The following is a 22,790-nucleotide window of genomic DNA, read 5'->3' on the forward strand; positions in this document are numbered from 1 at the left end:
TTTTTAGTTGTACTCAAAGTAGACTCTGAATACCAAAAAGTACATCTTCCTTACTGAAGTTCTAGTATGACACAAACTAGTCGGTGACTAACTATTGATTAACGAATTCTCTCTGAATGCCACCCTCTGCGTCTAGGAGACCCTCTCCCAGTGAGCTTGTTCCTATATTCAGTCCGATCTCCCAGTGAGCTTGTTTCTAAATTTAGTCCGGTTAAATATTACCGGTACCTTTCCCTTCGGAAGTAACACATTTTACCTGATTTTAATACAATGCCCCCATATTCGTAAGTTGCACTACCGAAGTTCAATCAAAAATCATAGCACTAAATTAATTGTTATTTTGCCGCCGGGAATGTTATAGTTGAACTACATTTAAAAAAAAATCACTCAAGATTATAACTTATCTATAAAACCAAGGTGACAAAGTGGAAAAGTGTATTAAAACGGGATTTAAAATTACTTACAATTATCCTTTCATCACTTAATGCTCCCCGGAGCCCGGACTGAATTCATAACGCGTCTGCTATAACTTTTAACCAATTATAAGGCTTGTTACAGTTTGGTTTATGACGTAACAGTAATGACGCAATCAAAGAATTGTACATGAACATTTAGGACGAGATAAGCAACTTATGTGTGTTGCGCATGCGCAGTACTGAAGTGTTTTTTTATTTTCATGGGACCCACATGAGCATTTGAGAGCCCAAGTCCCCAGAATCAGCGGCCTTGAGGGCGAGTCACGTAGAATTTTAATACTATTGACAGCAAACGGTTTAATTGAGTTCTTAATTCATTATTATTATTAAATTGCATTGAGTGATGCATTAACACTAATTTAAAACAAGTATAACAATTTTCAATTTGTTATTGTTAACTTTAGTGTTATTACCCAGTTGATGGGTTTCCCGTTAGTAATAAGAAATATTCATGACAACTAAGGACCATGGGCCTTATGCAGAGTCGTTCTGAAGCGTGATTACAGCAATACTAAAGAGTTCGTCAAACATATGTTGCTTGCAGTAGTAAGGCCTTTAGTATGATGCTAATCATACGTCAAAACAAATTCGCAAAAGTTCTCATCAGGTTAAAAAGCTAATCGTGTTAAAATTATTCATGCTAAGGTTCATTCCGTACCAGTCTTCAAAAAAAATCTTCCTACAGTAACGCAGGGGCGGATACAGGGAGGCGATCATAGCGGTTGCCACCCGAGAAGAGGAAACTTTTTTATTTTTATAAAAATAAAGACCATCCCTGAGTTTGGAGCTCTTACAAGTAGCTCTAAGTAGCAGTATTACAACCACCGCCCCCACCAGTATTCCGCCCTGGATTCGACCCTGCAGTAACGTAACACACTAAAATAAAATGTTATTCCGCCTTATGCGCAGTCGTTTTGAAAAATGATTAATGTCATACTAAATGCCTGACTACTGCAAGAAACATATCTTAGTCGAACCCTTTACTATGGCACCAGTCATGTTTCAGAACGACTCTGCATTATGCCCATTTTAACTACAATGCGGATTATTGCAAGATTATCTTTTCGTTTACACAAACCGTTTCTGGATATGCTCGTTGTATTTAGAAAAAATCTTCTATTGAACCAAAAAGTTTATACGGAGAAATAGAAGTTTAAATAGAGCATGATATTGATGAAAACATGTTTTTTATTATAGACGACATAAATGTTATTATTAGAGATTATCGTAAGATTAACTTTGCCTTTAGGTAAACCATTTCTGAAGGTCCCCACTGTCTTGTCAGAGAATCTATTATTGACACTGAAAAATGTATACGGTGAAATAGAAGTTTAAATAGAGCATGATATTGATGGACACATTTTTTATTTATTTTAGGGACATAAATGTTATTATTACATATTATCCCAAGATTAGCTTTGCCTTTACGCAAACCATTACTGAAGGCCCCCAGTCTTTTCAGATTTTCTTCTATTGACACCGACAAAATATAGGGTAAAATTGAAGTTTAAATAAAACGTGATGTTGATGAAAACATGTTTTTATTTTAAGCGGCGTAAATGTTATTATAACAATTATGCAGATTATCGTAAGATTAGTGTGGCCTTGAAGGAAATCATGGTTGAATGTCCCTACTTCATTCCACCACTGCATTGGGACCAAATAAGTTACATGGTACTGGCACTCTGCGTCTAGTAGACTCTGTCTTAGTGACCTTGTTTTAATTTCAGTACGGTAAATATCTGAATAGGTAAAGATGTTTTTCTTTCTTTTTTTTTTTTTTTTTTTTTTTAATGAATTGGATATTTTAATGGATTGGATTTAATGAATTACACAAGTGTTAAGACTTTACTTCCTTAGCTGGCATACCGCGAAAGATAGTGGCTAATTACAGTTTACGCTGATGGACATCAGTTGTGTTAGCCACGAGTTTTATGCGAAGGAGGGGGTCGCGGTATCTCAGTGGTAAAGTGTTCACCTCCGGTGATTGGGATGCATTGTTCGACCCCAGCTCGCTCCGTGTGGGCAGTAGGAATATTCCCGGTGAGAAGAAATTTTAAAAACTGGGAATGTTCCAGGTTTTTCCCCTGGCCTATAAATTCCCGGGAAGGAATTTATTTTGCATTTCTTTACTTTTTCTTCCAAATTACAGGAACTATATCACTAATTGCTTTATTTTAATATATTATGATTTACTTCTTAGGTTTTAAAAAAATTGGAGGTTAAAAAATTTAAAATTCTTTGACGGTAATAGGTAAGAACAGCTTCTTCTAATCTCCCGTGCATGATGATACTTCTTTCTGTTGCACTACCTAGAGAAATGATTCTATATAATTTATAAGTGGTAATAGAACGCACAACAAACCCAGATCATGTTGTATTCACACTCCAACATGGAGTGAGAGTACAGCGTGATCTCCGTTTCTTCTGTGTTCTGTTACTACTTGTACACCAAATAGAATCATTTTTATACGTAGTGCAACAGTAAGAAGTATCCACGTGCACCGGACATGCGATATGTGTTTTCAAATCCCCACACACACATAGTCATACACTAAGTACAAGGGCACATTATTATTCCCACACGATATTAAAAACAGATATTCCTAGAAAACTCCCTAAGTACAAGGGCAAGAACTCAGTCTATTACCTACTTTTTAACATCCTAGATAGTCAGTGAATAATTCCTGAAAGTATGGAATTTCTCATCCTTCCCTAAAGGGGAACTACGGCTCCTTAACTATAACCTCCTTGACTACTTTATATAAATAATAATATGATTTTTTAAGTTCTGTTTCCATTTGCACTAAAAGTAGGGTAACCGTTTAATATTGGAGCCAAATCTAGAAAAAAGTAGGATCATTTACGGAAGAAATGAGTTGACAATGGTGTTTAAGTAGTCAATAAATTAACGAGCACATTTTTTTAAAGGCAGTAGGAAATTTGTAGAAACCGTATAGTTAAGTGAAAGTGATATATGTTAGAGAAAAAGTGAATTGTTGGAAACGAAGATATAAAACAACGTGTCCTGAGGGGCCCTAACCCGCCTTCACTCGCTTACGCTCTCTCGGCAATGCTTTGTAAATTTAATATTGGTAACGTAATATAACGTATGAATCCATAAAACAACCTCATGGGAATAGAATATCGCAAAAAGTAGGTGCAAAAGCTGGCCCCCCAAAGGTAAACAATAGCCAAAAGTAGCAAAGTGATAATTTGCAATGGATGAAAAAGGATCTATTTTGAAAAGTAATGTAGAATTATGTAGAAATAGAGATGAATTACTATTAACATACCTTGAACCGCCTTAGTAATAGACGTCGGTCTGTCTCCTCTCTCTCTGACTCGAATATCTGAAAAGATACTCGGACTTCTTTTGCATGTGAATTAACGCATGAAATTTCGAGAAATGGGTACGAAGAAAGGTCATGTGTGGCAATATTACATGCAAAATTATAAAAATAGGAAAGTATCTTGCAAATATTGTTAACATACATATTTATGCGCAAATGTCAAAATGGTAGGATATGTGTCATTCTGACAGTTACCCAACATAATTTGTATAAAAGATTTAAAAATTTAATATGTTTATAATATCAGTAGTAGAGTCAAATTTAGGAAATCCACTTACATATAAATTTAAACTTTTTAGTGGTTTAAAAGTATGTGGACTTACTATACCATTTCTGAAACATATTTACTTTCATAGAACATATTGTAAAAAAGTATCCATTTATACGTACTTTCTAAATATAATAAAATAACAAAACATCGTTCAGAATATATATTTTAAAGACTCATCTGGGTAAAAAAATAATTGTATACTGTGATATAAAAATGAATTTAATTTTGAAATTATAATATAGTAATAGAATATGATTTTCATTGTTATTGTAAATTAATTCCCGAAAAATTCCCATTTTTGGGAATATTCGCGAAAAATATCTTCCGGGAAACTTACCCATCACTACTGTGGGCTTTGTGGTGCAAAACACCGTGCTCGTGGGTTTACTCGGGGTTCTGCCGTTTGTTTACACTTCATTCCACCATTTCATTCATTTCTCATAATCACCGTATGCTTTAGCCTACCATTAATGATAATTAATAATCACCTGTTCTTTAACATAAAGGGCACGACGTGGAATTTAGAATTTAACGTTAGTGATGTAAAAACCAAAAATTGGGCACTTTTTTTTTTTTTTTTTTTTTTTTTTTTTTTACCTTCGTGCATTGTTCTTTTGCAAAGGTAATACAAGTGTCTACCTCTTCTGATATCAGTTTCACAATTTACCATTTCTAGACGTGGCCAGACTTTTCAGTGAAAGATTTATTAGCATCTTGATCGCTATTTTGTACAACTTTAGCATGGGGATTCGAGAATCTTACCATCATTTTTTCTTTAGTAATACTTTTAAATGATATAATTCTTGATTCCCCTTGCTATTTGGAAATTTTGTGTGGAACTAACGGAGGACCCTGGGAGAAATGCTTTTACCTCGTAAGGTGTACCTTTGAAATGAGGAAATACGTGTTTTCGGTTTAGACATCTGATTTACTGTTTCCGACTTTAGGGGTGCCAAGGGACTTCATGGATAAAATGCTTCTTTATTCTGTTATTTTTCAAACATAATTCCCCATGACGTAAGCGTCGGCGGATCACCGATAGGTAACTTTAGACATATCGCCAAAAATTGGCATCGTCGCTGCGACGAATAACGGTGGCCCCATTTCTGTTACGAAAATTATACCACCAGTGGTAGTGAGGCGACGAAGCAACAACGAACAACAAAATTACTAAGAAAAATATCTTAAATCGAATATATGCGGTAAGTTCCATTTCAACTCAGGCAGAAAATATAAAACTCTACTATCACCATTTCAGTTATTTTTGAAACTTTTTTATAGCAACAAGACATGTTTTTAAGAGATTCATTTTTTGTTTTGTCGAAAAAATATTCCCGTCAAGGAATGGGCTATCAAAGACGGGGAGTACAATTTATGAATTGTAGGAAACTAGGAAAATTGTCAACTTCAAAGTCCCACCATTCAGCTACGGACACATGCAGAGGTATAACTCTTGTTGTGGTATGTACATAGGGATATAGTTTGGTTTGCAGACGCATATCTTTTTGTACGTAAATTAACAAACGAACGTCAGTTTATCTGAAATATCGAAGTTTGCAAATTTTTTTTCGAGTACTTCTGGTTCGAATTTTAAAATTCTGTTTTCACGGTTGGTAAGACCTAATTACCCGCTTTCCGAAAAAAATGTATCACTTCTGTGTGCAATCGTTTCGTAGAAAAATCGAGATATTGTCAAACTTTCCAAAATCGCCATTTTGGGAGCCATTTTCTCGAAAACGCCATACTTAAAAATTCTGAAATTTTACCATCTGGTCAACTTTACATGAGTAATAAACACCGAATGCCATTCTCGGCCAGTATTTCATGAATTAACTACAAACTTTTCAAGTTAGCAAAGTTCCGTTAAATTTGGTGTCAGAGTTGGCAACGCTGGAAACAATAAAAGTGCAACACTTTGATAATGTTTGTGCTTCACATTCATTAAATAACAAACAAAAGTTTTCTCCTGACTGCTTTTTTTTATTTTCATCAAAAATGCTCTCTCAAATAATATAATGAGCCTCTCCTATTCCTCCGTTTTCTTAAACCGAAGTAATCTCAGGTGGAAATTACTATTACGAAACAAATTTTAAGTTCACTAAATTCAAATGGTTTTCCAAAACAAAATTTCACTTTTTTTCATTTGAACCAATCATTTGCTTGCTTTGTGTCTTCTTCGGTAACAACATGTAATCTTGAAGATGTTTCAATAGGTTTTGGTGCATTCACAACTCGTAGCACATTTTCGATAGTCACAAAGCACTTATTTTCACTTCTGTTATTGTCTTCTGGAAACCTGTATTCTGTTGAAGGTCCATGTGGAACCATGGACAGCACTTCTAGTAATTCATGATTTATGATAGTATTTCAGCTACCCAGCACTGGTTATCATATATCCATGTAAAAAAAAAAGTTTCTTTTTGCAGACATCTTAAATCTTCACTTTGAGTTGCAGAAGCTCGATTTTTGTGGCAGCATGAAGTTAGTTTATTGTGACCCGTTACTGCCGTAAATCTTGGCCATTTTCCGAAAACCAAAGGTATCTTTGTTGAATACCAGTTACCAGTCGAACACTTTCCTATTCTTCCTGGCAACAATACAAGAGTAATACCCAGAGTTTGTACTTGCAGTATACTCACGAATTCTTCTGCAGTTTTAATACGATATGTATATATATGTTTTTGCCTAAGGTTATGTGGATTACCACATTCTTTACAACCCACCCCCAGTACTGTCGCAGAAACCCTTGCATGGACGGTTTCACTGAAAAACCAAAGCCATGTCTGACTTTTTTGCATCTCGAACACCTGAAAGCGATTTCTAGAAGGATGCAGCACAATCAGGAATCGCTGATATGCTTTGGGATATTGTAGACACTAGTTTTCACGTATTCGAATCTTTTTTTATAAACTATATTTTCGCTTTTCTTCGAGTATTTTTAGAATATTGTCCATGATTCTTTGTATATGAGCCGAATCGTGTTTTGTCATCGCTTATTACAACAAAAGTGTCAGTTGTTCTGTAAAGATGGAAATATGCTCGTTTTACAGTGATAACTCTGAATTTCACTTTACAGAATAACAGTCCAGTTTTCAGATAAGTCTACACGAAATAAAATTTGTATCTTTTAGCAATTAATTCTCTTTGGATTTTCTTGATGTAGTTATGAATAACAATTGTTACAATTAAACCAGCAACGTACGATTCGAAAACAAAAAGTAGCACAGATTTTAACGAGATCATTGTTTTTCCATGTGGCATCCGTAGCACTTTCGTTTTCATCAGGATCAATAATTAAAAACTCCACCCTTATTCCTTCCACTCTAAGACATTCACCACATACTTGGAAAAGACCATGCTCGTGGGTTTTCTCGTGGTTCTCCCGTTTCCTCCTACTTTCTTCATTCCACCATTTCACTCATCTCTCATTATCGCCGTCTCCTTTAGCCTAACCGGTATAACAATGGGATGTTAAACTTAAAAATTTCATTTCATTCATTTTTATAATTTGCATAATACACAAACACACTTCCCTCGCAGGTTGCGAACTTACCTGCTTTAGTGGAATAAAATTTCAAATGACCCATTCTTATGTTGGGATTGTTCTGTTTAAAAAGTCCGTAAATTTTTTTAATGGAACGCGTAAGAGAATGTTCCGATTTAACTTTTTGTCCATTTTCGATCACTGTAATGGGAACACACATAATAGGACTTTATCTGGAGCATTCCAAATCATCACTGAGGTAATAGTTCAGACTTCTTATAGATCATCAGAATTTATTGGATGGCTGTTTCAAGTAAACTTAAAATTTTGGGAGTTTCGTAATCGTATTTCCACATCAGATTACTGCGGTTAAAGAAAACAGAGAAATAGGGGGAGGCTCATTTTATTATTTCAGAGAGCATTTTTGATCAAATTAGTAAAAACTTCTGTTCTTCATTTAATGAATGTGAACCACAAACATCATCAAATGGTTAAAATTTTATTGTTTCCAGGATTGGCAACTGTGACATCAAAGTTAATGGAACTTCGCTAACTTGAAAAGGCTGAAGTTTATTCATGAAGCATTGGTCGAGAATGGTATTTCGTGTGTTTATTATTCATATAAAGTTGAACCATCTGGCAAAATTTTGGAATTTTAAAGTATGGTGGTTTCGAGAAAATAGCGCCCAAAAATGGCAATTTGGAAAATTTAACATTTTCTGGAATTTATTGCGACGAAACCGTTGCACACTGAAGCGATACAATTGTTTTTCTCAGAAAGCGGGTAACTATGTGTTACCAGCCGTGAAAACGGAATTTTAAATTTCGAACCGGAAGTGCTCGAAAAAATTCGCAAACTTCGACTTTTCAGATAAACTGACGTTTATTTGTTAAGTTATGTTCAAAAGATACGCATGCGCAAACCAAACTATTATAAAATATAGTTTGTTTATATCCCTATGTACATACAACATCAAGAATTATACATCTCCCTGTCTCCATAGCTGAATTGTGGATTTCCAAATTGACCATTATCCACATCTTCTACAATTCGTAAGTTGTACTCCTCATCTTTGGTGGCCCATTACTTGGCAGGAATTTTTTTGACAAAAAAATATGTGTCCGTTAAAAACATGTTTAGGTGCTATAAAAATGTTCCAACGAGATCTGAGATGGTGATGCTACATGCTTTGCCTGAATTGGAATGGAAGGTACCATGCGGGATTTGTTTATATTCAGGAGATTCTTAAACACACTAAAGAAGCACCCCGGGTTAGGCGCGAACCATCGATCTAATGAGTACTAGGCGCTTGTTCTTCTGACATCGCCATGGATACGATGAAGAAAACCTCGCTTGCAGAGAAATAATTTAAGTCATTGAGATCTTAATTCAGGCAATCAGATAACTCTCTATCTCGAATTCTATAAGGTGTTACCGTGAACCGTTTCAGATTAAATGCTTTCTTGTGATTATTATCTATGTGAAAAATTTCAGCAAATTCGCCGACGTGCACTTTCGAAGCCTCTCCGCTTTGCTACTGCACTTGCTTGTCTTTTGTTCTTAATAACTCGTCGTTTATTTCTCCGTAATTTACAAAGTGTTTGAAACTAATGTTAGTTTATGGAGTGTGTAACTTGTGTATGGAAACATTCTTTTTCTTGTATATGTCAAGCTGTGAGTGTTATTAACCCTTTAGGGATCATGGCTTTTTGGGCTATATTTTAGACTTTCAGTCAAGCAGCTACTGCATCGTCACTATTTATCCTAGGATCATGGTTGATACCTCATTCTCTTCAGAATAGAGCTGGCTTTCAAATCGTACCACTTGCATGATCCTACCTTATACCAGAGGCGGGAAAAAAAGTCAAAGTTAAAATTTTGTAGGGAAAAACTTTTTCCTCTAACTTTGCCCCCCTGGACCCCCCCTGTGAACGTAGCCATCTATAAAAAATCTGATATATAGTACTTGGTATACTGAATGTGTGTGCCAAATTTCAAGTTTCTATCTTGAATAGTAAGGGCGGGAGAAATTTTATCAAAAATTCCCACAATGTCCCAATTACCACAAAACACTATGATCTCAGTGAAAAAATTTCCTGAGACATCCCTAATTACACTAGGGACACGTGTCGCCCATATTCTCTTCTGAATAGAACTGCCTTTCAGGCGGTACCATTCACATGTCTCCATCATGTATCTAAGGCGGGAAGTTCCAGAAAAAAGGAATTTTTTTGGTCTAAATTTCCCTTTTTTCAACTTTTAGCCCCTCTGAACTCCCCTGTTTTAACGCAGAAATCTAAAAAAATCTGTTAAATGCTACTCGGTGGACTGAATGTTTGTGCACAATTTCAATCTTCTAGGTGCAAAAATAAGCCCGCCAAAAAAAATTCAGAAAATTCCCCATGTTACCCTATACAGAAGTATATTTTGAAAAAAATTCACTCAGACGTCCCTAATTACCCTAGAATAATAATTCGACCGCCATTCTCTTCAGAATGGAAGTGCCTTTCAGACGGTATGACTCGCGTGTCCCCATGATGTATGCGAGGCGGGAAAATGACGAAAAACTGGATTTTGGGGGTAAAAATATCCGTTTTTTCACCCCATTGTTCCTCTGGTTCCCTCCCATTTTTAACACTGACATGGGAACAAAAAATCTGGTAAATACTACTCGGTGTACTGAATGTTTGTGCAAAATTTCAATCTTCTACGTAAAAAAATGAGCCCGCTAAAAAATAATGAACATAGGCTTAATAAGGGAAAATATCTACTTCAAAATTATGACGTCATCACGTCCTATGTCTGGACGCAGGACGGTCTGAAACCATACCTAATGTCTTCTGCAATGTCTCTGGACTTGAAAAAGAAAAAAAAAACCGGACGAAAAAGCTCAAATAGAAGAGAAATAACGAATGTACCATGAAAAATGCGTATGGTACAAAATGTACCATAAGATCCCCAAGGGGTTAATCGTTATTTGAACAATGAAAGTGAAGCAATTGCTTTCTTCGCCCTTTCTATGTGTTCTCTTATATAGTTCTCCAAAGTATAATTGCGTACGTGATCTTTTTCCAAGTCCCTTAAACTTGTCAGTTGGCAACAACAGACTCAGATTGTACCTCGTAGTATCGAGGCACTTCCTTCACTCCTTGATGTTTGGTGTTTAAAATATTCAGCTCCTTTTTTTATTGCTTAATGACATGTTAGTTTTAAAACAAGATAGTACCTTAGCAAATGCAGAGATCATTCTTGTAGTTAAATGAAATTAAATCTTGATGATTTACGTTCCATGGTTTTGCCGGTTAGGCTAAAGGAAACGGTGATGATGTGGAATAAATGAAATAGTAGTGTGAAGAATGTGAAAGGAAACGGAAATACCCCGAGAAACCCAAACACACACGATATTTGTTCACCACAAAGTTAACTTCGCACGATGGAACCAAAGACTCCAGGCACTAGAAGTGAACTGTACCACTGAGCTGCCGCGGGTACCGCTTGAAACCAGAAACGTACACCCTTTTTGAACAAACTCAAACCAAATTTGCTTAAGGTTGTAATGTTTAGTATCTTAAGATGTTCCTTAGCTATCAGTATAACTGGAATATAGATGTACAGTTGTTTTGGTAACTGTATATATTAAGCTCCTTTCTCCACTTGGTATTCAAAACTTTTGAACCGTATTCGAATCCCACTTGATGCTTGTATTTATTTATTTTTGTACTTTTCCGTTGATCTCAATTTACAGTTTGATATTATAATTCATTTTCTTTCTTTCTTCAGGACAAGTCACAGTTCAGAATGTAGTTAACTGATCACTGTTTCTATCCAAAGATTTCCCAAGGACTAAGGAAACCAATAATCTTTGCATTTTTTTTTCTGTTTTATAAGTTTGACAAAATTGTTATTTAAATTTTGTTAAAGCTTTTACTTTTCCTACTATGCACATTAACGTGAGATACCAGTGTTTACCCTCTCCAAAAACGTATGTCCTCATGAAGAGGTATAACTTTCCCCATCTAGATTTTATTTGAGTGTTCATTACAGATATTGGGCTTAACTTTTATTCTGTTCACAAAAGTACTATAATTATGAACAAATCTTGTTAAGTAGATTTGTTTAGGGAAACTCCCTTACTCATTAACCTTATCTGTATGTCCATCCGTCCAAGAGACGAAATAAATCTCAAGGAGTACTTGTATCATCACATTTACGAACGACGCAAAGGGTTAAAAGATAGAACATAGAAGTTTGGATACGGAGGCAGTATTCAAAATATAAGTAATAGAAAGTAACCATTACTAACTGTTGTTCATCACTGTAGATGAAAAAATTCAACAGATATCGTGAAGTAATTTTTTTAAAGAAATAAACGTTCCAGGAATACATTTTCTGTGCCCTTTATTATCTATTAAAGCCAGAAATGATAGAAATCTACTGCAGCTTTTGATTTCAGTATTGGTTTAGCGATCTATTAATATATTTATATATCTATTAACATTTTAGTTTCAGGGAGAAGTGTAACATTTTTATTACTTCCATATTACAGATATGTTCTTAAGACACTATCAGCTGAACACATCCGTGTGGTATTTTTCTAATAACAAAACGTATTCTGCAGTAAAACTAATACAGTCTTTCAGTATCTACACTTTATTCGTTTCAGGCGTCATTGTACAAGAACTTGTACATTGACCATGCAAGATCAGTATTGTTTCTGTTAACATGAATTACCACGAAAAATCGTAGAATAGCCGTGCGTAAAGATAGTTAGATTTAAAGGAGAATATAATACGCGAAGGAAGTCAAACCTGCAGAAAGTAAAGAAGAGTGTGGGTATTTTCTATATATATTACAAGTCTTCTGAGATGTACATAGATTTGTTGTCCGGGCCATTCGTACTCAAATTGCTACGCACTTAGATGCACTGCGCGTGAATATACCTCTAATACTACTACACATTCATTCTTAAGTACTAATGCCAGTATGATGTATTTTGGCAGATATGAGATAAAAATTTTCTTTTGTCGTTGATTGTATATGCAACTCTCGATTCCATATTCCTTTTTTTATCTTTCCAGTCTCTTTGATAAATATTTTCTGTATTTTTTTTTGTAGGAAACGAGCAACTTTTACCTGGAAACACTTTTTAATTCACAATCACCTTCTAATTAGTTCATGTCCTTTAGGTGATTGTTAGCAAGTACGTGTTGGAATTGTCACGATGGAAGATGAACATAAACTTACATGTGAATTAATTTCTATGCTATCGGAAATTGTGCACGTGGCTGAAAAAAGCAAACGTTTTAATGGAAATCCAGTTGATGAAAATTGCGTCCAATTCACGGATTACAAAGAAGCCAAACTGACAGTAGTCCAAAATGAGATTCCGATAACACATCAGAACGTTACATCTCCAACTTCAGGATTACTACCAGTAGTGAAGCCTGAGCCAGAAACCAATGAAGATAACACATATTTAAGCGATTTCGTTGACGAATTAAAAAATGATAGGTTTGCCTCATCTGTAAAATCAGCTGATTCGTCGCCACTTAAGGATGAAATTGAAGATGGAGAAGGGGAACCTTATAGTCAAAGGTAATTTCGTAATATATTAAATTTGAAAATCCTGAAAATATTATATATATATATATATATATATAGTATTTCTTTGTAAAGTATTAACATTTATTTATTGAATATAAAATTTAATAAATTTTTATTTTTTCAGACACTGATCTATATATCAGAATTATCAAAGAAAAGTCTAATATGCATGTTTTTCACATTGAAGTTCCACTGGCACTGCACAGTAGGCCAAGAACACCAAAAACATGACGAAAACCTCAAAAATTAAAATTCGTGAAAGGGTCTATCACCTAACGCATATCATCCAGGAAGTTCCCAATCGTATACAGGTGTCAGTGTCACTGACATGTGTTCACTGTTTTGATCAGCAGTGAAAGACAAAACAAAACTTCGTAAACTTTCGATGTGTTCTCTGTGTTAGAAAAGGTTAATTTCGCGATATTTTTTTGGACATTAGCTTCATATCCACTGATAAGTAACTATTGTTTGTCTATATGTGTATATTTTAATTCAATGATACATATCTAGTTTTGACATTATATATAATTTGTCGATTATATGGATGTTTATGGAGAAGTAGGTTTTTAGTCACGAAGAAAAATACATTTTTTATGGTTTCGTAGGTTTTTAATCCGAGAAAAGCGGATAGAAGATGGGGATTTTCGCAGTGTGATTCTTGAATTATTTGTTTCCGAGCAATGAACCATTTTACCCGTTTTTGCCTGTTTAGATTGTAAGCGCGTATTTACTGTGGATGATTTGTAAATTTTGTAACCAAAATACACCATGTTAATACCTAGTTTGATCTCTTTTCAAAGCAACACCACATAAAATAGCTAATGGAAAGCTGTTTGACTTTCTGAGAAATGCAGAAGAGAACAGGGAAGCGAAGAAGCAGCAGCTTCTGAGCTTCGTGGAAGATGAAATATTAGATGGAGGGATGTTATATAGTGATTACCAAAAAGCAGTAGCTACCTTTTCCTATCCTATGTTGCCCAGCTCGACAAATGCAATCTCGTGTACGATAAGGTAGAGAGAAATTATGGGAACTGGCTGAATAATGGTATTAATCTGGGTCACAGTAAACCATTGCCATCCACCTCGGCAAATGTCAAACTCCCAAAGCAGACTAGAAAGCAGTGAAAGACTAAAAAAGAAAGACAGGCAATTCAGTCAGCCAAGAGTGAAAACACTTTTGTTTACGCAGCCGCGATTAAGTCCAGAGAACAAAGAGAACTTGGCATGTCAAAAGTACTACAAGAAATCTAGCAAGTTCAACTGCAGCGAACAAGATTAGTAAGTTCTGAACACAATCTGTAAGACACACTGCAACGTCCTACAATTCAGGTAAGGTCTGACGTTGAATATGTGGCGTTTCAAGTTAAACACAGTATTCATTTGACGGTGCTAGGCGGCAAATCAGCAACGGTATGACCACGCAAAAGTCTACAAAACTTGTTATTTATGCGTCACAAAACCTAAAGATATGGACAGTTAGAAGACCTCCATCAGCAAGCCTAAAAATCCCGACTCCTTCAGATTTAGATTTTTCACATTATATGTATTTATTACGTTCCTGGAGTGGCTTCTTCATGTGGCCTGAAGACTAGATATAAAGAAATGGTAAGTTGGGAAAGAAAATCAGAAAAGCGCATAGGAAAGGAAGTTAGAGATATAAAAGAAATTAAAAGTTTAAGATAGGTCTCATACTTAATTAGCCAAAGCCGGGCGGCAGTGGCACATGAAAAGAACGCAACGTGGCTGGAAGGTTTTTTCACAATGCGTAAACTAGCTACGATAATAGGACTCAACACGAAATTAATCGAAAAGTGCTCTGTGTTATTGCAACCGTTATATTCAGGACTGGATATCGAGGGAGACAGATTTAAAAACTGTGCAAATGATATCCCAGAATTGTATATTGCAAATTACCCGTTATTCTACATGCCATAATCAGTTCAGAAGATTCTCCCTAATGGCCAGTATATCACCGTTCGTGCTTTGCTTCCAATAGGACAAATGTTTGAAGAGGCCCAGTTGTACATCAGCAGTACTGAGAGCACATTAAACACTACCAAGAGCATTACTCGCGTAAGTGCTCCAAAGAAAGGCAGTTTAAAATGTTATGTTCCTACAACTTGTGACACCTGATCCCCCAACTTCCACCTTCCGACAGGCCATGTGTCAACGAAACAGAAGAAATCACCATCGGGAGGTCCTTTCTCTCGTGAAGCCACACGTGCGTGCAACAACGATTAAGCTTGATTCTCAATAAATAGCCATATAAGTACCTATCAGTTTTGGGCAAATTTCAATTGAATTAACAATTAATCTGTAAATTTAATTGTTAATTGCAATTAACAATTGAAGTAAGTAACGGTTAATTGCATTTGGCCATTAGTAATGGAGAATCAATTGCAATTAATCAATTGATTGAAAGTAATTGCAGTGGAAAGTAATTGCAATTGAATTCAGTTATTCAATTGCAATTGAAATTAATTGGCAATTAATTCAATTGCAGTTGATTTCCACAGCAATTACTTTTCATTTATTGATCAATTGCAATTGATTTTCAATGATTAATTTTCACCACTGTAACTCAGAGGGGGCGTGGGACAATGAAAACTTTAGCTGCGACCAATTAACTCACCACCCATCATGACCCACGACCCGCCGAGACCCACTCTGACCCACCACCCACCATGAAGCACTCTCACCCACTGTGATATCACACATTGATTACATCAGAAATCAGGGTAATATTGATAGAATGAAAATCGTCATATACATTTATTCTGTCATTACTGGAATTGATATACTGTTACGTAAGAGTGACGTGTTGATGAAGCGAGAAGGTACTTTTACCGCACATTTCCAACTAAATCTCACAGTGATAGCTTTGTTTCCTTTCATAGGTAATTTCCCCTTATCACCTTAGTAATTAAGGCACAGTATATTATTTCGATATCAGCGTGTAATTGTTATTTTACTCAAATAATTTATTAAGCAACAATGAGTCTAATTTTTTTTACCATCGTTGTAACACCATTTTTTTCGTTTTTTGTTACGAAGAATGGTATCCAGTCGGTGTCTCCTTTTCTGTCACACGTAAAAGTATATTTTACATTTTTCAGATCGCAAAGCGCTACTTGGAGTGGGTACAAAAATACACAAACACTTGACCAAAATTTCGAATTGACATTACATACTTCTGTAAATGATACCAGTGTGGAAATCGATAGCCCAAGGTCCGCTTCATTAATTCAGGTGCCAAATGATACCAGATGTTCCTTACGCGGATTTCCTATTGATGGAACAGAGCACACTGTAGAATCTATATCTGTAAATGAAACTGTAACACCTACAGCCGAAACAACAGAAACTCCTATTATATGTGGAGAGACGTGTACTACAAAACGTGTGTTAAAGACTCATAGTGTTACACATAAAAGTACAAGTCCAACTACTTGCCCACAGTGTTCCAAAACTTTTACCTGTAAAGCTAATTTAAAGACCCACATGTTTATTCATACAGGGGTGAGACCGTATACCTGCACCTATTGTGGCAAGGCTTTTAATCAGAAAGGTACTTTGAAATATCACTTGCTTACTCATACAGGGGAAAGACCGCATACCTGCACCTATTGTGGGAAGGGTTTTAGACAGAAAGGTGCTTTGAAATGTCACTTGCTTATTCACACAGGGGAGAGACCGCATACCTGTACCTTTTGTGGAAAGGATTTTAGTCATAAAAGTAATTTGAAATGTCACTTGCTTAATCATACAGGGGAAAGATCGCATACCTGCATCTATTGTGGAAAGTCTTTTAATACGGAAAGTGAGTTGAAACGCCACTTGCATACTCACACAGGGGAAAAACCACATACCTGCACTTATTGTGGAAAGGCTTTTAAGCGGAAAGATAATTTGAAATGTCACTTGCGTACTCATACAGGTGAGAAAACGCATGCTTGCACTGTGTGTGGCAAAACATTTCCTAGAAAGTCTAAATTAAAGAAAGACACTATTACTCATACAGGTGAGAAGCCGCATGGTTGCACTGTGTGTGGCAAAACATTTTCCAGCAAGTATCATTTAAAGGCACACACTATTACTCATACACGCGGGAAACCGCATGTTTGTCCTCATTGTGGCGTTTCATTTCGTACAATATATCATTTAAGGGCTCATATATCTATTCATACAGGGTAAAGATAGCATACGTGCACCTATTGTGCAAAGGCTTTTAGTACGAAAGGTATTTTGAAACGTCTCTTGCTTGCTCATACACGGAAATTAAGGCATACGTGGACCTAGTGTGGAGGTTTTAATCAGAAATTTAATTTGAAGTGTCATTTGCTTACTCATACAGGGTTTAGATGGCATACTTGAACCTATTTTGGAAAGGCTTTTAGTAGGGAAGGTGCTTAGAAATGTCACTTGCTTACTGATATAGGTGCAGGACGACATGCTTGCACTCTGTGTTGCAAAAAACTTTCTAGAATGTCTGCCTTAAAGAAAAACACTCTTACTCATACAGGTGCAAAACCACTTGCTTGCCTTCATTGCGAAAAGCGTTTAGTAGAAAATATGATTTGAAGGAACGTGCCATTACTCATACAGGTGTACGTCCATTTACTTGTACGCAATGTGGCAAAGGGATTTCAACGAAAACTCGTTTGAAGACTCACATGGATACTCATAGGATTAAACGCCACATTGCAACACATAATAGGACAAGGACTTAATTGAAAAAGGTTGTTTAGGGGTCCGAATGTGTATTATTGGATTTGAAAGAGCAGACGCTTGCACTTAGTGCAGTATGTTGTTGTTCACTGTACAACGTGTTATAATTACTTATACAATTGAATGTCCATTAATTGGACTGTAAGCAGCAAAAGAATTTCAACCAAAACTTGCTTAAAGATCCAGATGTTCATTGATATAGATGAAATCCAAATCTAAGACCTTTTTGTGGCATGCTCTTCAGTTACAAAAGTAATTTGTTAGTCTCATTCTTACTCATACATTTAAAATATTACATATTATCTATTGTGGCAAGGCTATTATACGGAAAAGACATGTCGCTGTACTTATTTTTAAAAGGTGATTGCTATAAAAATAAACTAAATGTTTCGCGTGCTTATTCATACTGATGATTGATGATATGCTTAGACTAATTGTGGCAAAATGCTTATTTATTGGAACACCTTGCTCATGCATGTGAAAGTCACCATTCTTTGAAGTTAAGCAAATGAGCAACAGAGAAGTCACATATACGAACTCAGTCTTTTTCATATAGGAGAAGATGTATCAGTTGCGCACAATATGTCTAATGTTTTGCTCAAATGTCATGTCGTAATTCTGGTTTGAAATAACGGGCTGTAGCCTTTCAAAACTATCCGCTTTCTTACCAACAATTTTCTCAAAATTTTCAGTTGTGAAAATATTTTTTTATTTCAAATTGTCGACGAAGAAAGAGAACGTCACAATAATGCAGAGTAATTCAAGAGGACATTTTATCTTACTACACCCGGACTTACTTTATTATGTTGCTAATGAAGTAATTTTGATGAACATTAGTTATTGGAAATCTAATATGTGTTATGTAAATAATAATTTTGCTCGTTTGGACAGAAGAAACATAATTTGTAACCCTGGGAGTCCTGTTACTAACCCATTGTTAAAATCTTTTTCTACATAAGAGAAAACAATATTTTGATTTCAGTATAGTAAGCAAACGCAGGTGAGAATATAAAAGACATTTTTAAATACTTGCTTTGAAAAATTTAGTGTACAAATATCTCCGGTTCCAAATACTGTAGAGTAGTTCAGAAGGATTGAAGTATTACGTCTATTCGGACAGATCATATTCTGGGTTTCACTGTAGAATAACATTTATTGCTAAAGGCAATTTGAGGAACGAGACATTTATACATTCTAGTGAAAAACCACATCGTAGCACTTACTCTGGGAAGACCCTTACTCATTAAGATACTTCGAAGAAACATACTTATGTATACACTGATAGACATGTGTTCTCTTTGGCGAAGCGTTCTGTACGACAGTTCGTTAAAAAACTCATCCTTATTAGTGCAGGCGAAAGGACGTTTCATTAATTATAGTACAGAGTTTATTACGAAAACTTTTAAATAATCTAGTGTTTCTTCATACTGGCAGACGTCGAAATCGCTGCATTTATTGTTGACTTACTTGATAAACTAGAATGTAGTTCACAAAGTTAATTGTAGAAACAGTTGAAAGCAATCAAATTTGCACTAAGTGTGGCAAAATTGTTGACTGAAGTAGTTTTAAAATATACATACTTATTCATAACTTATTGACAAAGCTTAAAAAGCAAACAGTTTCAGTCAATGTTCTGTTTGAGGTGCCTACTAATAGAACATATTCCTCACACGCCTATCCTAGTAATAGGAAAGAACACAATTAGGAATGTATTGGAAAATAAAATTTAATAAGCAGGTGAAATACCACATATCTGTGCTCAGCGTGTAAAGGGATTCACTAGGGAGCATGCCTTGAAAGTAAACATCGTAAGTCATAAAATGAAGGGTCAATCATTTGCAGTGACTGTGGCATAGCCTTTTATAAGCGAAGATGTTTTAACGTCCCGTATGCTCATCCAGGAGAAGAAAAAAATTCTTCGCTTAATGCGGCAGTGCTCTTGAGCACAATGGTCATTTCAAGCTCCATCTGCATAAACATAGACGACAGTAATTACATCCATGCACTGACTATGAGAAAGGTTTTAGCAACAAGAATTGTTAAAAGTATCACATGTTTACTCAAAGAGGAGATAGATCACATTGGGCGCTGAGTGATGCAAGGTTTTTGCCAAGAAGAGTGCTTAAGCTTATATATACTTACTTATACAGGAGATGCAACATAAATTCGCTGAATGTGCCAAAGCATTTACGATGAAGCCTTACATCAAATCTGACCTTCTTACTCATACAGGAGTGAAATAGCGTAATAGCACAGAACGTGGCAAAGGTTTTAAATACTGGGGTCATTAAAGTACCATATGCAAACTCTTACCGGAAAGAAGTCATTTATTTGTATTGAAGGAGGAAAATGTATAACTGAAAAAGCTAGATTGTAGTACAATACGCTTAGTCATAAAGTGGAGTTTTTGCGAAATTCGGCGTTACAACCGATTAATGCGAATAAAGACAAAAAGCGAAATTATTATTAATAAAAACTAAAAAGAGGTTTTTCAATATTGTTTATCTTAAAAATCATTGTGTTTACTCGAAAACGTGTACAACACTAAATTAGGTCTATAAAATCCATAAATAAGGATGGCGTGATATCTCTTTCTGGGGTTTAAAGTTCTTTGTTATGCGTCACTAAGGGTCCTTATACTTATCTTTTCAGGAAGATGAAAAACTTCCAAATGAATTTATCAACACAAACAGGAAAATTTTTGTCTGTTATTGCAGAGTAAATTTATTAAGGGTAGTGTTTCTAACGAGGCTAAAGTTAAAAAAAAAATTTAAAATTTGTGTGTCAAGAAATAAATGAACATGCAAATTCTATGCAGCCGCAAGTCCAATTTTTGAGACAATGCTTTCTCCCATAAATAAAATTAAACTATCAAATCGAATGTAGGAAACCATTTATTTTATAGAGGTCTTGAGAAACCACTTTTAAGTTTTGGTGTGAAAGCAGTTTATATTGCACTACTTCAGGCAAGCACCTTTGGGCGAAAAAAAAATTCAATTAGAAATGGTTACTTATAAAAATGTTACCCATGTTTGCTCTGCGTATCAAAGTGGTTAGTAACAAAGGCACTTCACATTAGCATATCAACCTGTACTGTTGAAAAATTTATTTTTGTATCAAGTGTAGCTAACTCTTACCAAGGGAAATAGTTTGAAGTCTCAAAAGAGTACTTACGTTGGCCGATACCCACACAGCAATTATATATTTTAAAACGTTTCTAAAACGTGATATTTTCCTTCAGAAATGTATCCTACTTCCCTTAAGAACATACATTCCATATGTTTTTGATAACATTTTCCAAGTAGTACTAAAAATATGCCTGTAATACAATAAGAAACGTAAAAATATTTTGTACACCGTTAAAAAAGTTTCCAATAAATTTTTTCAGTACGATTTTGAAACGTTTTATACAATGCTAACGGAATGGTTTTTAAAATGTTTCGCATGGGATATTTTAAAATGGCTTGCAAAAAAAAGAATATAATTAATCAAGGATGAAGAAAAATTTTTCTAAATAATTTTACAATGTATTGAGTATGCAAGTTAAAATGTTTTCTGAAGATTTTTAATTGATTTTTAACAAAGATTAATGTTCTGTAAAATATTTGTTAAAATATTTCCGATAAATAATAGAAAATGTTTTCTGTACAAGAAAAAAAAATAGTGAATATTTTCTGTACATGACAAAAAGTGTTTAGACAATATTTTCCTTTTTATGATAAAATACTTCCTGTATATGACAAAAAATATTCAGTGAATATTTTCTGTACACTACAGAGAATATTTTCTGTGCATCACAAAAGAATATTTTCTGTGCATCACAGAAAATATTTAAAAAATACTTTCTGTGCATTACAGAAAATACTTAGAGAATATTTTCTGTACATAGAAAATAGTCAGACAATATACATTTCTCCCTAATATAGTTTGAAACTTCTTTAAAACTGAAGGAAATGCATGCTGAACATATTTCCAACACTTGTAAGTTAAAAATATTTGGATTCCATTTTTACAAATTGATGGGGTGGAACCGATTTAGAATGCACGGAAACTTCTATCATCACAGAAATTTGTGGAAATAAATTCTACTACTTATAAACTGGAAAATATCTTTAGTAATCATCTGCTTCAGTTTTGAGGAAACAAACATATTTCAAACCGTGTAGGTTTGTTATTATGGTGACGAACAAATAATACCAAAGGGAATAAAAATATGCAGTATTTAAAATATTTCCCCGTTAAAACGTTAAAAAAGTCTTAGCGGTATTTCATGTGTTCTGAGTTTACTTACAATAACCAATTACAAACATATCAACTACTGTTTGAGAAATGAATCACATATTTTCTGTGCATAAAATCATATCTGAAATTAATTTAACATCATTCGAACTCCTTGAGACGCGTTTGTTAAAAAATAATAATAATAACAGCTAGAATTGAATTTAAGAAAAAATGGATTTATTTTATTTTTTAGAATTTAGTCAATGGAGATGTACAGCTATACTACTCAGAACCTTAATTCCAAAAAAGACACGATGACTCAGTAAAGATCAGCAAAAATTAATAAAATATTGTAAAATAAAATAATGAAAGAAGAGTATAAAGAAATTAATTTTTAATCCGATTCTCATTATCATGACCATATAAATCCATTTGCCAAGTAGTGCAGATCCCTGCCTCAACAAGACCGGAACCCCTTTCGAATAATACATTTAATTTAAAAACGATCGATCGATCGAAACAGCAGAAAAGAAAAAATACTCTCAACCAATATGGAAATCTATATTTCAAAACAAACAAAAAAATCTCAATTTCCGTATCTCTCACCTTAAATATTATATATCAGAAATTTATATCCCCAATTTCTATGTTT

At 34.8% G+C, this 22,790-nt stretch overlaps 1 protein-coding gene across 3 annotated transcripts; it reads left to right on the forward strand.

Moving 5' to 3' along the window:
- Positions 1-1,976: 1,976 nt before the first annotated feature.
- On the forward strand, positions 1,977-19,496 carry LOC145675536 (uncharacterized). Of its 3 annotated transcripts, none has more exons than XM_081746022.1 (3): positions 1,977-2,226; positions 12,701-13,180; positions 16,306-19,496. In XM_081746022.1, the coding sequence occupies exons 2-3, from the start codon at positions 12,807-12,809 to the stop codon at positions 17,381-17,383; spliced, it is 1,452 nt and encodes a 483-aa protein (XP_081602148.1). In that variant the 5' UTR covers positions 1,977-2,226; positions 12,701-12,806; the 3' UTR covers positions 17,384-19,496. The 3 variants fall into 3 exon arrangements, with proteins under 3 accessions (XP_081602148.1, XP_081602150.1, XP_081602149.1); XM_081746024.1 differs by having other exon boundaries at positions 1,977-2,210; XM_081746023.1 differs by lacking the exon at positions 1,977-2,226 and adding an exon at positions 2,353-2,519.
- Positions 19,497-22,790: the final 3,294 nt, after the last annotated feature.

The sequence above is a fragment of the Thermobia domestica genome, chromosome 18, assembly GCF_964235325.1.
Source record: "Thermobia domestica chromosome 18, izTheDome1.hap1.1, whole genome shotgun sequence".
Classification (NCBI taxonomy): domain Eukaryota; kingdom Metazoa; phylum Arthropoda; class Insecta; order Zygentoma; family Lepismatidae; genus Thermobia; species Thermobia domestica.